General features: G+C 37.8%; 3 protein-coding genes across 7 annotated transcripts; all 3 read right to left on the bottom strand.

Annotated features, from left to right (window-relative positions):
* Positions 1–443: 443 nt before the first annotated feature.
* Positions 444–5,249, bottom strand: LOC306846636 (uncharacterized protein). Of its 2 annotated transcripts, XM_079380139.1 has the most exons (13): positions 5,074–5,249; positions 4,843–4,979; positions 4,327–4,438; positions 4,126–4,219; positions 3,958–4,012; positions 3,738–3,878; positions 3,444–3,604; positions 2,865–2,963; positions 2,620–2,765; positions 2,343–2,514; positions 1,874–1,986; positions 1,321–1,405; positions 444–1,235 (listed from the first exon to the last, which is right to left on the bottom strand). In XM_079380139.1, exons 2-13 carry the CDS (start codon positions 4,958–4,960, stop codon positions 1,179–1,181), a joined length of 1,353 nt encoding a protein of 450 aa, XP_079236265.1. In that variant the 5' UTR covers positions 4,961–4,979; positions 5,074–5,249; the 3' UTR covers positions 444–1,178. The 2 variants fall into 2 exon arrangements, with proteins under 2 accessions (XP_079236265.1, XP_079236264.1); XM_079380138.1 differs by having other exon boundaries at positions 4,843–5,138.
* Positions 5,250–5,607: 358 nt separating this feature from the next.
* ypel3 (yippee-like 3) lies at positions 5,608–9,046 on the bottom strand. 2 transcript variants are annotated; one of them, XM_079380161.1, is made up of 5 exons: positions 8,691–9,046; positions 7,128–7,246; positions 6,986–7,029; positions 6,783–6,891; positions 5,608–6,637 (listed from the first exon to the last, which is right to left on the bottom strand). In XM_079380161.1, the coding sequence occupies exons 2-5, from the start codon at positions 7,242–7,244 to the stop codon at positions 6,548–6,550; spliced, it is 360 nt and encodes a 119-aa protein (XP_079236287.1). In that variant the 5' UTR covers positions 7,245–7,246; positions 8,691–9,046; the 3' UTR covers positions 5,608–6,547. The 2 variants fall into 2 exon arrangements, with proteins under 2 accessions (XP_079236287.1, XP_079236288.1); XM_079380162.1 differs by having other exon boundaries at positions 5,614–6,637; positions 8,835–8,997.
* Positions 9,047–9,545: 499 nt separating this feature from the next.
* Positions 9,546–16,467, bottom strand: LOC306846604 (lysophospholipase D GDPD1-like). Of its 3 annotated transcripts, none has more exons than XM_079380079.1 (11): positions 14,666–16,467; positions 14,140–14,330; positions 13,639–13,681; positions 13,082–13,217; positions 12,120–12,165; positions 11,911–12,029; positions 11,657–11,746; positions 11,432–11,565; positions 11,289–11,348; positions 11,139–11,190; positions 9,546–9,881 (listed from the first exon to the last, which is right to left on the bottom strand). In XM_079380079.1, the coding sequence occupies exons 2-11, from the start codon at positions 14,285–14,287 to the stop codon at positions 9,753–9,755; spliced, it is 957 nt and encodes a 318-aa protein (XP_079236205.1). In that variant the 5' UTR covers positions 14,288–14,330; positions 14,666–16,467; the 3' UTR covers positions 9,546–9,752. The 3 variants fall into 3 exon arrangements, with proteins under 3 accessions (XP_079236205.1, XP_079236206.1, XP_079236207.1); XM_079380080.1 differs by having other exon boundaries at positions 14,140–14,298; positions 14,666–15,011; XM_079380081.1 differs by having other exon boundaries at positions 9,547–9,881; positions 11,432–11,529; positions 14,666–14,893.
* Positions 16,468–16,538: the final 71 nt, after the last annotated feature.

Here is a 16,538-nt window from a genome sequence, read left to right as displayed (position 1 = left end):
AGTCGCTTTCATATTGTGTTATTCATATAGAATGTTATGATTTTTGTAGAAACTATGTTTGAAAATGCAATTGTTGTCAACGGATTAAAAAAAAGATGTTGTCTAATGCTGGAAAAATGGTTCCCACTGTTTCTGACCAATTAATTTGCATGCAATTTTAATAAACTTTGCGGTCAATTCTGATAAATGAACAAGGGTTTGTCAATCGTTTTGAATCAGAGCAAAAGAATCAAGTGAACCGTTTTGATTCATTATAAAGAACCGACTCAAAAGAGCGATTCGCTCGCATAAGGTGCGCCACTATATTTGATTGCTAGCAAGTTTTAACAATATATACAGACTCAAAATAGAATTATCAACCAGATTAGATATTCTTACGCCAGATGTTAACTATAAAAAAAATAAATAAAATGGGAATAGGACAATAATGGACATTTTGTTTTCAACAAAGATAAAAAGTTCAGATTTAATTTAAATTGATGTTACAGAAAAGCAAAGACTGTGAAATATAATTAAACATAACGCACACACAAATTCCTAAGAGGATTTGGATGTTAACTTCAGCCTAGTTAGCAATCTCAAGTCCTTGTTTTGCCAGTTTCTGAATAGCAATGAAGCCAAACACACATACATTTATTATTTTATTATTTTAACAGCAATATCTTGACATAAAAACGTAGGAAACCGCGGGATACAAAAGCCAGCTTCAATATTTCTATTAAAATTGACAATGATGCGAATAAACACCAGAAGTCACAATAATCTAATGTATAAATGAAGGGCTTCTCATTTCTCAGTCATTCTGGTTATTTATCATACAGCAGAGTATTTTAGGTAGATAGCAGAGAAAAGGAGAATGATATTAAAAACTGCTATTGCCAAACAATAGGATAATTCAGAGCATTAATCCAATCTCCTAATGTGTCCCTTCAACCATTCCTTACAGTACAATTGTTATACTGCAATGAGACTAAAAAAATAAAAAACATTATTGGCCCACAGCGCCATCATTATTTAACGCTGAAAGACAGAGCTTACAGGAGCAGTAGTGTGTAACTAAGTGCCCATGAAACAGCTTCTCTGCGTCTGCTACATTACAGGAATGATTGGATGCAGTTTAGTGGTACTTCTGGGTGCTGTATTCGTCCTATCCAGATCTTTGAAGTCTATATTCCCTCTTAGTTCATGTCCTGATCACCCACACTCTGACGCAGGTACTCCTCATAGAGATTTTTCTGCATAAACATATGATACAAGGGAGTCATTAGTTGAGTCCATCATCACTGTAGCTGTTCTTAGATTTGTCAATGCACACTATACCTTTTTGGTCTTCACTACCTCCTGGACATACTCCAGTTTTTGCTGAAGCTGTCTCTTTTGTTTCCCAGAGAGTGTTGGTTTGGTCCTAAAAGTGGAATATAGAGGAAAAACAAGAGGGTTTAGCAAAATGCTGAAGCTGGACTTTTCCACACAGTGAAAGTATATAGAATAAAGGGGCAAAAATTGATCGTTAATCTTCCCCTCTGCTGCAGGTAAGTGAATAAACAAATAGTCCATAAAACTTGTCCAAAAATATTCACCAACCCTCCTTTCTGCTGTAGATAATCAAATACATAGCTAAGAGGGAAATTGATATTGTGTTCCCTTCACAGAATACACTAATCTTCCCCACTGCTGAAGGAAATCCATAAAATGAAAATAGCTAGGAGTAAATAATTTTTTTTTAATTCACAAAATCATTTACTAATCTTCCCTTCTGCTACAGTTCTAAAAAACAAATCTAGCAATAATATATCATAAATATGTCCGTATCATTACATTTAAAGTCTTCTAAATTCATAAAATAGTTAGGGAGGGATATATGTGTTCTCACCTGAAGCAAAAGCGAGCAAGGAGGATAAAGACGAAGGACAAAAGCACCAGTCCAGCACAACTGTACAGCTGCACCTCCGCTGACAAGGATTCAAACACCTTCACTGCAGGAACCTGAACACACAAACCCAAACTTACGTCAGTATCTACAGTGAATCACACACACACACACACACGCACGTTTGTTTCTGTGAACTGTGGGGACTTTCCATAGACTTCTATTACTTTTATACTGACCAAACGATATTTTCTATCCCCTAACCCTAAACCTACCCCTTACGGAAAACCTGTTTGCACTGCTACAATTTCAGATAAACATCATTTACTATTTTTAATCATTTTTCCCTAGTGGGGACTGCAGGCCGTTCCCCACAATGTCAAAAAAATCAGGTTTTACTATCCTTGTGGGGACATTCGCTCCACACAATGTAGCATAAGTACACACTCACACAATGCATATACATACTAACCACATATAGTGTGAGTGCCTCTATGCCACTATTACCCAGCATGAGCACCAGCACATCTTTGGAGAGGCTGCCAAGCACCAGGGTCACGAGCAGCAGCAGGGGCACAATGAAACCCAGCATGCCCAACAAACAGCCCTTAAAACGTGATCGACGGTTCTCTATACTGCACTGCCTATAGAGAGTTTAACACACAATGGCAACTGTAATATTAGTCAATCTAATAAACATTGGCATTTACCTATACAATATGTATGAATACAATATAAGGATGTATTACCTGTCATTATCAAGCGTCTCAGTGATGGCCTCGGTGATGAGGTTACAGTCCTTCTCCAGTGAGTTAAGCGTGTTCTGCACTGTCTGATTAATGGTCTTCTCTATAGTCTGACACACCTCCTCTATCTGATTGACACATCGACTGGGCTGATGGTGGAGACAGTGAGGAAAAACACAGTAATCGTTACTTACTAAGCAAAAAAGTTGTCAGAGTTATAGTGAGGGACTGAAAGATTGTGGTGGCACCTTATTAGGGTTGGGAACATAGATGGTGGCCATGTCAAAGCCACACTTGTTGAGTCCTGGACGCTTGCAAAGCTCCTGCACAATCTGCATCATAACTCTCTGAAATAACCAAAAACAAAGCAATTTGATACATTGTTAATAAACAGTCAAAGAAGATCTTGTCCTTTTCAGTCCCTTGAAACATCCACACTGTTAAAATGCTTGGAAACAGTTTAATACGGACAATTAATACTTTTTTATTGCTTACATTAACACTTAAGCACGGACACAATGAATTGACAATGTTACAAAAGATTTCCATTTAAAATCTATTCCACAAAATATGAATCAGCAAATTCAGCTCAAATTAAAATCACAGGAACACATTATTTTTAAAATATATTTTATATACTATTAATACATTAATATTATTTAATACTTTAACATTTTAAAATAAAAGTTATTATAAATTGTAATATTTCACAGTATTACTGTTCTTACTGTATTACTGATCAAACAAATGCTTGTCTGAATGGTAGTGTATATGGTTATGTTCACAGTAGTTCTACATTTTATTCTGCATGTATAAGAGCAGCATACTTGTCGATCAGACTCTCCTCCAGCCTCATCCGCTTTACTGAGATAAAAACGTAGGCGGTCCCCTTGCTTCTCATTCAGTTTCTCTACAATGTTGAGTGTGCGCTTACATAAAGCCTGTCCCATTGGGTCAAAGAAGACCAAGATCAGATCACAGAGCTCCCCTGGTGTAAACAGGCAGAATCACAATATAGAGACACTTATTAGGACCATAAACAGAGATTTATAATAGCTATTTAGCCTTAAAATCAATAATACAAAAACGATGGAACATTCATATAACTTCAACACACACACCGAGCCACAGAATAGCTTGATCAACGTCAAAGGGGTACTTCATATCTCCATCCACCAGACCAGGAGTATCAACAAAGGTCACCAAGCCGAAACGTTTCTGTCGTGAAGTACAAATCTCAGTGCCGAGGTATTCCGAAACCCCTGAAATTGAGAGAAAGTTACATATAAGACACAGCTTCCATAAGCCTGTAGCTCTTTATAGCGCGATTCATCAACAAACCTTTAAACTCCTGCAGTGGTTTGAAATGGGGATAGAGATGGAGCGTTGCATTTCCCTAAAACCAAGGTGACAGTTGTTATACAAGACATTTATATCAATGACGCTAATTTCATGCCAAAAACCATGTCTCTCGAAAATTTCATGCAGTATTCATGGTGTCATATTTACCGTGAGCGATTCCCTCTTTCGCCCACTTGTAACAAAGCTGAAGCCCTGTGTCTCTATAGCGACCCCCGTTCTTTGAATATGCTCCTCCACATACCTGCAAAGCAATAAATGCATGGCTTACTGTTTGAACTCTAATAGTCCTCACGGTCTAGCACACAAAGCAATCTGAGTGTATGTTTTCATGTCTGTATATTAGCCTACCAATTGACAAAGCTGCTCTTTCCAGCTGAGTGGTTCCCCATCAACATCACAGTTATCTTTTTCCTGGGAGGCAGCAAGGTCACCCCAACAGCCTGAGCGATTGTTATTAGTCCTACAGAGCAAAGGAATGAGTGATTAGACAAACTAGACAGAAAACAAAGTGTCAGTATTTCAGTGGGTGAGTAAGTGACAGAACGTGTGTGTGTGTACTATCCACCCACTGAGTGCCAATCACAGCAAAAGACAAAAACTTCATACAATTTAAACTTGAGTACATTTATGCTTGGCGTACCCAGTAACGAATTAAACGGTAAATGTAATGATTTCACAGTTATAAAAACAAACAGGTGAAATGTCTTTCGCCCTCTGGAGTGCATACTTGACATACCAACCGGCATTTTAGCTCACCGGCTACCGTTAGCACCTCCTATCCGCGCCTAGAGACCGCTCTAATACCTTACTAAACCAGGTAAATCAATGAGAATGTAGTCGTTTCTAAAGGGACCGGTTTCTTACCGCTGTCCGGGTCGATGTACATCTGGTGGCAGTCCCGTAAGATGCGCTCGTCGCAGGACACACTGCCAGACACCGAGTCGGCATTTGCAGCACTCCTGCTTTTGATTTTCCCGGACATCGTGATGCGAAATTACGGGCTGTAACAAAGCAGCTTGCGTTTTATCACCTACAAAGTCAAATCCACCGGTAAAAAAGTATGAAAATAATGACATGAAACAGAAAATTACTTGCATCCAAAATGAAGTTCAAATCGCCCCGGTCTGCTGGGTAACGCTGGCCACGTCACCGATGTGCGCAAAGAGTTGTGGGAGTTGTAGTCTTTATCCGCTCCGCTCGAGGTGGTGCTGATAATTAGGATAGAAAAACTGCCTCTTGCTTCCGCCTAGTTTATTTATATGCCACGTCGTCTGTAGAGCATTATATAACCATTCATCATTTCAGAGTTGTGCCTTTTGCACTCGTGAAAAGCACCGTTAATTCATTTGAGATTTTGTTCGCGCGCTTTAATTGACCCATTATACTTGCTTGTGTGATAAAATGTGTGGATATATACGTAAAATACGAGCAAGAAGTTCCATTATATAACAAGTCCATCAGATTTAAGATCACTGTGCATTGAAAATGCTTATATATTTTCCGTTTATTGTTGTAGTCTGTTGTACTTGTTTATAATGGATCATTTTAACATTTAACAATATTGAATAGTGTACTTTAACATTGAAGTACACTGCTTCCTAACCAATTTTCAGTGAAAACAACACATAACAGTTTTAATTTACCCCATACTTTAATGTAAAGAATTCAGGTTAATGTAATACACTTTAATGGTTTAGCATTCAAAGACATACTTTGCTACACAATCATAAACACATTTACATGTCTGCTGTAACATGATCAGATCAATGTCTCTGTACATGCTGCTCAATGTTAAACTGTGCTTATTACATTAATCAGACAAAAAAAAAACAAGACAAAACAGAAAAATTAATATCCCAATTACATTTTATAAGCTGTAATTGAAGTGTCTTAAGAATATCAGTCAGCTGTGGAGATCCGCAACAAGCCTGCAGTTCACACACACACACCTGTTGGGACTCCTCAGCGACTTGGTAAAGTAAAAGATGAATTCAACCAAAATGACTGAATTTGGAGGCATGAATCATCCTTTATGCAAACTCTCACTTACACACATATTGCACATGATCCACTCTAAGCCACACACACACACACACACACTACTGTAAAGTAATTTCTCACACTACCTCGTTCACAAACACCTCGCTCTTTAAAGTAAAAATGAATTGAATAAAAAAAGGCATTGGATCGTGGCATTTTGATTATACTATGTCCAAACCTCATGAATTGCACTTAATTTGGAGAATTTGAGGGCTTATGTCAAAATCCCCCCCAACCAAAAATTCTTTGAAACTGGATTTAAGTAGTTGATCATTTTAGCACGGTTTCTTTCAAGCATGCCTCACACACACAAGCACACCTCCAAATACATATAAAAAAGGCACAAACACACAAAAACCAATCACCCAAGACTCCCCCCTTTAAAAACTGGTGCATTGGGATACAAGTGTGGAAAAAGGTGCTCACAATAGTAAATGTAGAACATGGATAGATATATACACACATAAAAGAAAGCACGTTCTTGGAGAAGCTGCAAGCGGTGACAAAGTTAAAGCAAAGGCTGAATGCTTCAGTCCCAGCCATTATCCTTAATCATGTGAGATAATTCAATAATAAATTTGCCCTCCTTATACTTCTGACTTAACTCAAATGCCTGCTCCTGTAGAGGAAAGGAGAAAGGGGGGGGGGGGGGGGGGGGGGGGGGGGGGGATGTGATCAGACTGCAGGGTAATGATATAAATAAAGACATTTCAGCAAAAAAAGTGTGTCCTACTACATTTCTTATTAAAACGAAGCATGCTTACATATTTCCAGCCCAGTGTGGTGTGGCAATTCTCGCAGTATATATCAGCCACAGCATGAAGACCGGTCAGCAGCAGCCTTTCTTCTGCTGGGCCACAACCCACATTCACCCTGAAATCACAAAATGACAGTTCAACCAACTATTTCTTCCATCACAGTGTGATTCAAGCTCTGAGATTGATTTTTTCCCAGAAGTGATACTCACACAGAATTGAACAGGTAGGCACGTCCTTGACTGCCTTGAAATGACTGAAAACAGACAGACACGTGAGCCTTTAATGCAAACAGCATCGCAATTCACAAATACAGCGTTAAATGTGCCACAAAAGTCACAAAGGAACTCTCACCTTAGAAATTAGGTCATCATGGTTGGCCAGGTGTGCACGGCAGTGGACGCAGCTGTAGCGGCGGTGACAGGAGTCCAGATAGGCCTGGAAAGTTTTGGCCTTGGTTTGCTTCACCATGTCTTTGAAAAACACAATCAAAAATGGTCTCAGATCATGTCTGCAAGGATAACAAATTTGTCTGTCCCTTCACAGGTCTAAATATGACCATTAAAACGTGAGGGAAAGGCTACAAAGCAGCTTTTACAGCCAAAACAGCTCCAAGAGGGGTTTCCAAATGCATAGTTAGAAAGCATGGCATTGACATCATCAGCAATTAATGTTGAGATTTTCAAAGCAAATTAAATGCTTTGAGATTTTATGCATGCTGGACGTGACATTTATGGCAGTCTTTTCCTTTGTGCACTTGAAAAGCATTTTCACATCGCTGCAAATATTGTATCCTGTTTCAGAGATATAGCAGGAAAAAAAAAGGAAACATCCAGATGACCTACTTTGCTTGGCTGCCCACACTGTAGTTACCCCATATATGGCATGCCAGGCACGAGGGTAAACAAGGGTGAGAGGTAATGAATAACTATGGCATGCTGTAATAAACACAGCTTTAGATATAATACTGGGTTATAAAATCCTTCAATAGTTACTACATTTCCACAGACACGCTCACGATTCTAGTTTCAGTTCATATGGACTACAGCGTTACAGCACGGCCCACAATGCAGCTGGAAAATCGTGCACGAATCGTTCATATGAGTCGGGTGCGTTCAAAGATTCGGTTGAACCGAGTCGTAATGAGTCGAGAGTGATAATAAAATCATTTGAAGTAGTGAGGATTTGACCGATGGGGCAAAAATTAAAATACATAATTAGCAGAATAACAAAACATTACAACAAAAAAAATGTAGTGGAAACTAATTAACTTCACTATACATGTTGATTTATTTAAAAGTACTTTGAGCCTAACTTTTAGGGCAATGTGTAAATTAATTTTACCATTTAAAAAGGTAAAATTAAATTATTCTTAGGTTTTTGAATTTACGTTACTATTTTACAAGAATAATCACCACTGCAACAAACTGAATCGAGGACACATGAAATTACAATAACATCCCATCTAGGCCAAATAATAAATAAGTTACAAAACATCAGGGTGCTGTTTCATAAAACAAGTTTACCAAATAAACCAGGTTTATTTCAGTTAGTCTAACTTATTTTGAACCAAATCAAATGACAATAAGTCAGACTAGCAGAAATAAGCCAGGCTTGTTTTATGAAATAGCCCCGGGACCAGGGGGATAACGTCACCGCTTAAAATGACCGCCAAATCGTTTTTGAAATGAACTGTTCGAAAGAACCGATTCGCGGAATTGAATCATTTCCCCCTTCACCACTGTAAAATAACACTATGCCAGTCACCTAAATTCACGTTTTGCACTAACACCCTCTACATATAACTACAAGTAACAATTTAAACACAGTGTGCAGGCACTGCAGCCATGAATGGAGCCGTTTCGCATCAGAATCGCTTCTAGACTCCTCGCTATGCAACAATGAAAATGGACTCACCTAAATATAAACGACTTCTTCAAGACAAACGCTGCTCGCCTCGCAGTATTGTCGCCAGAAGAGAAGCGTGCTCAACTCAACGACATGAAGCCTGAGCGTTCACTAATCAAACGCACACACACAAACAAACGTGCGGGAACCTACAACTCCCTCCTTTGTGTCCCTCCTGTCTGCCTGTCGACCTGCTCTAATGCCCCAAGCGCGCGATGTCAACAGAAATCTTCGTAATTCCCAAAACTCAGGCAAACCTCCGTGCTCGATATGTCGTAGCCGAATATAATCCGCAGATTTGTTTACTGTAATATCTGAGGAAGTTTCTTATACGTCATGTGTCGCAAAACAAACCGCAGCTGACCAATCAGAATCCAGACAGCGACGTCTGGAATATAGGTCAGCCAATCAGAGGCGCTCTTCCCGTGCGTTTGAAGTCACCTGAATTCTACCATTGCGTTAACTTTTCAGCGAGCAAAAACAACAAAACCCTCGTGTTTTAGTTATCTTCGTCTTATCGCTTCTTTAGAAGTGGCGATTTTGTGTCCTCTGCATGATAATTAAGTCACGCAGATGTTTTAAAAACACTTATGACAGCCGCCGTGGTTCTGTGTGACACCAAACGTTTCACTGAAAGATTATGTATTTTTGCACCTAAAGACAACAGTGTAAGTCCGTTTTTGATGTCTACTGATCCCCTGTTGAGCACAGCTGATGGACTTTGCACGGCCTATCAAAGAAGTTGGATAATGTTTGTTTGCAAACAGGTAGGGAGGCGCTAAACTGACTGAAAACCACAATAAACATGCTGTGAACATGCTGGGATGATAATGTAGGGAGCAAAGAAAACAAGTACACTTGTATAATATATGAGTTCTGTTTATTCTTATGTGTGTTCATACTCATGATATGTCCCATAAAGAATGCCATAAACCAAGTTTCATGTGAACACTATACCAGTGCTAGTAATAATGGCATTGATATACAACTTGGCTGTAAAGGCAAACAGCATTTGAACAGTGTGTGTGTTTGACAGGACAAGGGTGAAGTACATTGTGTATTTGTGTTTGATCACGTGTCTTGATTGTGCCTTTTAATATAGTTTGACAACAGGGTGGGATAATCAGTCATGACTCCTGTTGCTCCTGCAGCAAACGCAGTCTTAATATCCTCTTCCTTATTACACACAAAGAGATGAATCTAAAGAGAAAAAGAACATTGTTTTTTAATTTTTGTGCATGTAGGTACAAACACAACATCTGAGACCAGTTTCTCACTGAAAGTGATACGCTAAGCTGTTACTTAAAGGACGTCCACCCAAAAATGAAGATTTGCTGAACATTTACTCACTCCCAGGCCATCCAAGATGTAGTAGTTTGTTTCTTCATCGGCACAGATTTGGAGAAATTGAGCATTACATCACTTGCTCTCCAAGTGAATGGGTGCCGTCAGAATCACAGTCCAAACAGCTGATAAAAACATCACAATAATCCAGTCCAACTTTGAATGTTCTGTGAAGTGAAAAGTTGTGTGTTTTTAAAGAAACAAATCCTTCATTAAGGTGTTTTACTTAAAATATGAGTCCATATTTGAGTCCATATGAGTCCTTTTGGGGAAGTCGTGGCCTAATGGTTAGAGAGTCGGACTCGTAATCCAAAGGTTGCGGGTTCGAGTCCCCGGCCGGCAGGAATTGTAGGTGGGGGGAGTGAATGTCCAGCGCTCTCTCCACCCTCAATACCACAACTGAGGTGCCCTTGAGCAAGGCACCGAACCCCCAAATGCTCCCCGGGCGCCGCAGCATAAATGGCTGCCCACTGCTCCGGGTGTGTGTTCACGGTGTGTGCGTGTTCACTGCTGTGTGTGTGCACGATGGATGGGTTAAATGCAGAGCACGAATTCCGAGTATGGGTCACCATACTTGGCAGTATGTCACTTCACTTCACTTCATATTCCATAGCAATGCTTCCTCCAGTGAAAATATCTATAATCTGTTGTCCTCTCACACTATATCCACTGACATGTTTGTTTTCCCTTGTAAACAGTGCTTGATCTGTCCATATTTCTCTTCTGATTTAGATAATTTGACTTTTTCACTGGACAAAGAAATACAGTATTATGGACACAAATGTAAACCAGAAGCTACGGCCTGTAGTTAAAAACCTCTAAATGATGGATTTGTTTCTTACAAAGCCCAATTTTTCTGGTATAAAAGACGGATTTCTTGTGGATTATTGTGATATTTTTATCAGCTGTTTGGACTCTCATTCTGACGGCACCCATTCACTGCAGATCATCCATTGCTGAGCAACTAATGCTACATTTCTCCAAATCTGTTCTGATGGAAAAACAAACTCATCTACATTTTAGATAACCTCAGTGTGAGTAAATTTTCAGCAAATTTAATGGGTGAACTCCTCCTTTAAAAATACAAAAACATGATATAGCATTGCCACAGACCTGAATTCCTCTGTCTCTGAGGTGCTTGAACATCCCTTTTCTCAGTGTTAGTCTGACAAAGAAACACAAGAAACCACAGAAAACCATTTCAATCTAAGGATAAGAAGTTAAATAAAATTATAGTCTGATACTACTACTAAGATTAGTTACCTTTCAAATAAAAAGACGACCAGTCTGCTTCTCATAATCCACATTTCAGGGATGTATTCTCTGTAAGAGAGAGATTAATGAAAATGCATTTCTGTGATTACCAGGCACACAACATAGTATGGAAATATTTGGTGTATACTGACCGGTTCATGAGTTGTGGCAAGTAGAACTGCAGGAAACTCTCTCCGAGGGGAACAAACGGCAGAAGACCGGTGTAGTAGAGCAGGAGCAGCTTTAAACCCTGCTTTACAGTGAACATGTAGGGCATGGAGGAGTTCTGCCATTGACAAAAAGGAGACAGAGCTAAAGAGGTAAGAGGAAAGTATGTGTTTTGAAACAAAACAGGTAGAAGATAAATGCATACGCACTGTTTTGCGACACTTTTTCATGATGGTGGAGTCAACAGAAGCCCAAACTGAGATGGCCTCTCTGTTGTATTTCTTCACAAGATCAGAAATCTGAATAAACACAGTACATAAAATATAACATTATTGAGATAAAAGAACAAAGAGGGAGGTTTAGTGAACAGTTAAATATGGTTAAAAAATTAGGAAAAATATATTGGTATGTTTTGTGGCTTAGGTTTTTTAGTACATATTGAGTATGATGATTGTTGTCTTGCCTTCTCAATCAGCATGCTGTTATTCTCTTTCACTTCAATGTTTACAGCTATGTGTGGAAACTTGCGGAAGACATCCTCTAATAATGCAAAGTTTCTATCTGACCCAGTGCTGAAGTGGCCTGTGCAAAGGGAATTAAAACATGTATAATCATTATGCATTAATAAACATGTTAATATGTGTTAGCACTTTCACTGGTAAAAACACACACCTATCTTAAAGGTCACCTCGAGTTTCTCATTATAAGGTGGCAACTCCTGACAAAAAAAAATAAAAAATCATCATAATTATGAAAAAAGAAAACATTCATTATTAACCAAAACCTGCGGTTTATAAACATTAGCATTCAAACGTTTTTGGTCTGTAAGATTTTTTTAATGCTTTTGAAAAAAGTATCTCATATCCACCAAGACTGCATTAATTTGACCATTATACAGTAAAAGAATATATTTAAATGTTATTACTATTTTAAATTACTTTTTTATTTGAATATATTACTGTGATGGCAAAGCTTAATTTTCAGCATCATTATTCCAGTCACATGATCCTTCAGAAATCATCCTAATATGTGACCCTGGACCACAAAACCAGTCTTAAGTCGCTGGGGTATGTTTGTAGCAATAGCCAAAAATACATTGTATGGGTCAAAATTATATTTTTATGACAAAAATCATTAGGATATTAATTAGAGATCATGTTCCATGAAGATATTTAGTACATTTCTTTCTGTAAATATATCAAAACTTAATTTTTGATTAGTTAAGAACTTCATTTGGACAATAATAAGGCCATTTTCTCAATATTTTGATTTTTTTTTTGCACCCTCAGATTCCAGATTTGTAAATATTTACAATTATTTTTTAAAATCTCTGCCAAATATAGTCCAATCCTAACAAACCATACATAGATGGAAAGCCTGTTTATTCAGCTTTCAGATGATGTTTAAATCTCAATTTCACAAAATTAACACTTAAAACTGGTTTTGTGGTCCAGGGTCACATATGCTGATTTTGTGTTTATTGCTTATTATTATCAATGTTGAAAATAATTGTGCTGCTTCATAATTTTGTGGAAACCATGATTCATTGTTTTCTTTGATAAATAGTAAGTCGTAAATAGAGCAGGTAGAGCAGTACAGTATATCCGGAGAAAAGGTAATCCTTGACCCCTGACCTCCAGGTTTAAGGAGGAAAGGTTGACATCTTGCCCAGTCTGCCGCAGGAGGTTGTCATCATGTGACACAACCACATGACCATCTTTAGTCACATGACAGTCTAACTCCAGCATCTCTGTGCCCACTTCAACAGCACTGAAAGGAAAAGAGACATTTTGGACACGGGCAAGAACAGTTAAGGTAAATGTTTTCAGTGAAAAAATGTAATGTGGCTTCATATATGTATTGCTTTATATGACTTGAACTATAATGCATGAGTGGTATGAACCATTATAATGATACTTTTATGGTGTTTTTGTGTGTGGTAACTTTGAATAATTTGGCCCCAGTCCTTATTCACTTTCATTAAATAAAAAAATAGTGGCCCAAGTATTCTTTTGTGGTGTAAAAATATTCAAATTGAAATTATTGAAACAACATCAGGGTATGTTAATATTAGGGAGACCTATTCCCCTAAAAGGACTGGGAAAATAAAATTGTGATACAGTCATACAAATGTAAGATAGGAGCTGATACTGATCAACTGTTCAGTCTGAAAAACTGATCTGAGACTCACTGCGTGAAGGCCTCCATAGTGTTCTCAATCCTTTCACCACTGCCTGAGGACAGAGAGCAGGAGGTCAGCAAACTAACTCTCATAGACACACAAACATAAAAATTCCTCAAGCAGTTAGTTAATCACTCACTCAGTCACACATTAACTAGCTTTATATACAAACCCCATGAGGAAAACATTCACACATGCTGTCACAAACACAGAACTATCTAATGCTGTTCACCGACCGGTTTATGGAATAGTCACAAGATTTCCCTTTATTTATTTATCAGCAGATTGTATACATTTAATAAAATATGAAACTTTATGTAACTTTCATTGCTGTATGTTAGGTGCTCTATCACTTAAAAAGACTTTGGCTGTGACATGCATAGGACAATAAGTGCAGATGATGATTTAATCTTTATCTTCAGCATTATTATAGTTAATTACATGACACTATTACACTTCTGTGAGTACTAAACCCCAGACATGAGCTGGTTATTGACTCGGACACTGTACCTCCCCTGTGAGAGATGTGGGTGCAGAAGAAGTCTGTCTCCTTCTTCTTGTGCAGAATATGAGGGTTCTTCAGAAAGTAGAGTGAAGTGAGAGCGTAGCCCCCTACTGCTGGGAGCAGGTAGTACAGGTAGCTTGCCATAATTTCCATTTATAAGGGGTCTGAAAGCAGCAGGTGAACGCAAAAATCCGATCTTTAAAGAAAATATGGGATTTTAATATTATTTTATATTTTCTTTTAATTTAACATCAAAATTGTAATATATATATATACACATATACACACATACACACACACACACAAGACAGGTGGAATATCAAAAATATTTACGAAATCCTAATATTAAACAATAATGACATTATATATTATAAAAACACACAAGGGAAATCTAGTGGTATCTATCTATACACAAATAAAATAAGTAAAATAATAATAAAAAAAAAAAAAATATATATATATATATATATATATCATGTATGTATATGATAAATCCCCATCTAATAATAATAAACACCAAAAACAACTTACCAGTACTTCTATTTGTTCCTTCAACTTCTTATTTGAGATATCGTGGAGCGTCTGATCCAGATTGAGATCCAAGTCCTGCTTCGCCAAGCACCTGTCTCCAGTGCTGATGTCAGAATGATTTTCCTTATCTTTCCCCTTGTGTCTACTAGTTGTTTTTACTAGTTTCTCAGCCACTCCCTTTTCTTCCCTCACTTTGCCTATCACATTACTTAGTAAGAAATGTTGCCTAATGAGCAAAGCAATACAAGACAGCAATCTAAAGATTCCTCCTTTTCCTTCATTCCTGCTAACATCGATGCGACCACACTAGAGAAAGACCTAAACAATGAAACCTTTCTCTCTAGGTGAGTTCTCAGTTATCAGTCAGTCATTGGTAGTTGCGGTCTTTGCAACTCTGAATTCCCCCCACCTTTTTTTGGTGAATGTCAGTGGTGTATGGATGTTTTTGGAATGCAGTCTGCTCGACTTTTTGAACACATGTAGCAAGTGAAGGTTTGAGCTGTCTGAGAGTTTTCTGAGGCCTCCAGCACATATCATTCTGCTTGGATGCTTCACTTTTTCTTTCCTTTAAATGTGAACATAGATAATACATTTTCTCACTAGTGCAAGATAGGAAGGGAGAAGACAGCACAAGGGGCTTTTGTTTTTTCTGTCATTGCAACAGTTGGTAGCAGGTATGTTTTCATACATTTCAGTGCTTAAAGGTTTATGGTGGGATAAATGCGAACTCCGAGTAATGCACACACAACAAATGTACACACTCTTAGTTCTGCCTGTCAGCGGAACATTTTTGTGTTCTATTGTTCTAGTTTTCTATAGAATTGCTGACAGACTGTAAGTGAACAAACAAAGGGAAGCAGAGACAGATACTAATAATCCATTCCTAATTAGTGCAATCTTGGCAATCTGGTTTCATCAAAGGCTTGATTCATCTCAGTTTCACATAATGAAAACTGCAGTGAATCAATGTATTAATTACAACTTTAAGTCACTTCAGTTTTGTTTGAATGAGTCGTATATTAGTGTAAGTATGCAAACACACCCAAGACCCAAAGAGCCGGATCTGTCTTCACGAGCAGAATGCCTCACAGCAGAATTCTCATCCCATGCTGAAACATGTTGGCGAAGCAGAGTGGTCCAACTGGACAAGCAACTTGGCTGATTTATGAGGAAAGAAAAGGTAAAGGAGTTACAAGAAAACAAGAAGTGGAATTTAGAGGAGAATATCAGTCCATTCATTAGCCATAAAATTAACGAAACATTAACTTCTGTTAAAGTTTACCTTTGCTTGGCTTAAAATTGACATGCACATCCATGCTTTACTTTTCCAGCCCTAAGGAAAATAAAGTCGATTTTAAATTAAGCCACAATGCCACTCCCTTCAAATGAAACCAAATAACAACCCCCATCTTCAAAAATTACATCATGGTATATTGACTAAAGGGAAATGTTACTGTTAATGTTATTACACCGGTGTATTGTGAAATTGGAACAAGCCCTCTGAACACTATTCACTAGACAGAGGCAAGGACATAATTATCTATAAAACATATTAGAAGATAATTTGAGTGACAATTAAAAAAAATCAAGTGCAAATAAAAATCGAATTACTTTTAAGTGCACAAGCAGAGCAGCAGTCAATTTAAATGAGTCACGTATGCAATTAGGTTCCAAACAGAACATAAAATCTAAAATACCTGTAGTGCTTTTTATGAATTTAAGTAGAACGTGCATTTTTTTTAAAAGATCATTTGAAAATAAAAACTTCTCAATGTAAATATATAGTACTGATTATTGATGGTAAATGGTACGATATGATTATTTTAAAATATAATGTATTTTTTGTGTTTGCTGAAAAATACGTTTAATTCTA

The sequence above is a fragment of the Barbus barbus genome (genome assembly GCF_936440315.1).
Source record: "Barbus barbus genome assembly, chromosome: 3".
In the NCBI taxonomy this organism is placed as follows: Eukaryota; Metazoa; Chordata; class Actinopteri; order Cypriniformes; family Cyprinidae; genus Barbus; species Barbus barbus.
This window is presented reverse-complemented; position numbering and strand designations above follow the sequence as displayed.

What these genes read in the sequence shown, in the direction of transcription:
- LOC306846636 (XM_079380139.1), bottom strand. Translation starts at nt 4,960, where the DNA reads ATGTCCGGGAAAATCAAAAGCAGGAGTGCTGCAAATGCCGACTCGGTG. An exon ending in GTACATCGACCCGGACAGCG is followed by an intron (nt 4,439 to 4,842) that starts GTAAGAAACCGG and finishes TTTGCTCTGTAG; the next exon opens with GACTAATAACAATCGCTCAG. An exon ending in CTTGCTCGCTTTTGCTTCAG is followed by an intron (nt 1,406 to 1,873) that starts GTGAGAACACAT and finishes TTCCACTTTTAG; the next exon opens with GACCAAACCAACACTCTCTG.
- ypel3 (XM_079380161.1), bottom strand. Translation starts at nt 7,244, where the DNA reads ATGGTGAAGCAAACCAAGGCCAAAACTTTCCAGGCCTATCTGGACTCC. An exon ending in ATGATGACCTAATTTCTAAG is followed by an intron (nt 7,030 to 7,127) that starts GTGAGAGTTCCT and finishes GTCTGTTTTCAG; the next exon opens with TCATTTCAAGGCAGTCAAGG. An exon ending in GCCTACCTGTTCAATTCTGT is followed by an intron (nt 6,892 to 6,985) that starts GTGAGTATCACT and finishes TTGTGATTTCAG; the next exon opens with GGTGAATGTGGGTTGTGGCC.
- LOC306846604 (XM_079380079.1), bottom strand. Translation starts at nt 14,287, where the DNA reads ATGGAAATTATGGCAAGCTACCTGTACTACCTGCTCCCAGCAGTAGGG. An exon ending in TTGCCACAACTCATGAACCG is followed by an intron (nt 11,349 to 11,431) that starts GTCAGTATACAC and finishes TCTCTCTTACAG; the next exon opens with AGAATACATCCCTGAAATGT. An exon ending in TCAGAGACAGAGGAATTCAG is followed by an intron (nt 9,882 to 11,138) that starts GTCTGTGGCAAT and finishes TTTTCTCTTTAG; the next exon opens with ATTCATCTCTTTGTGTGTAA.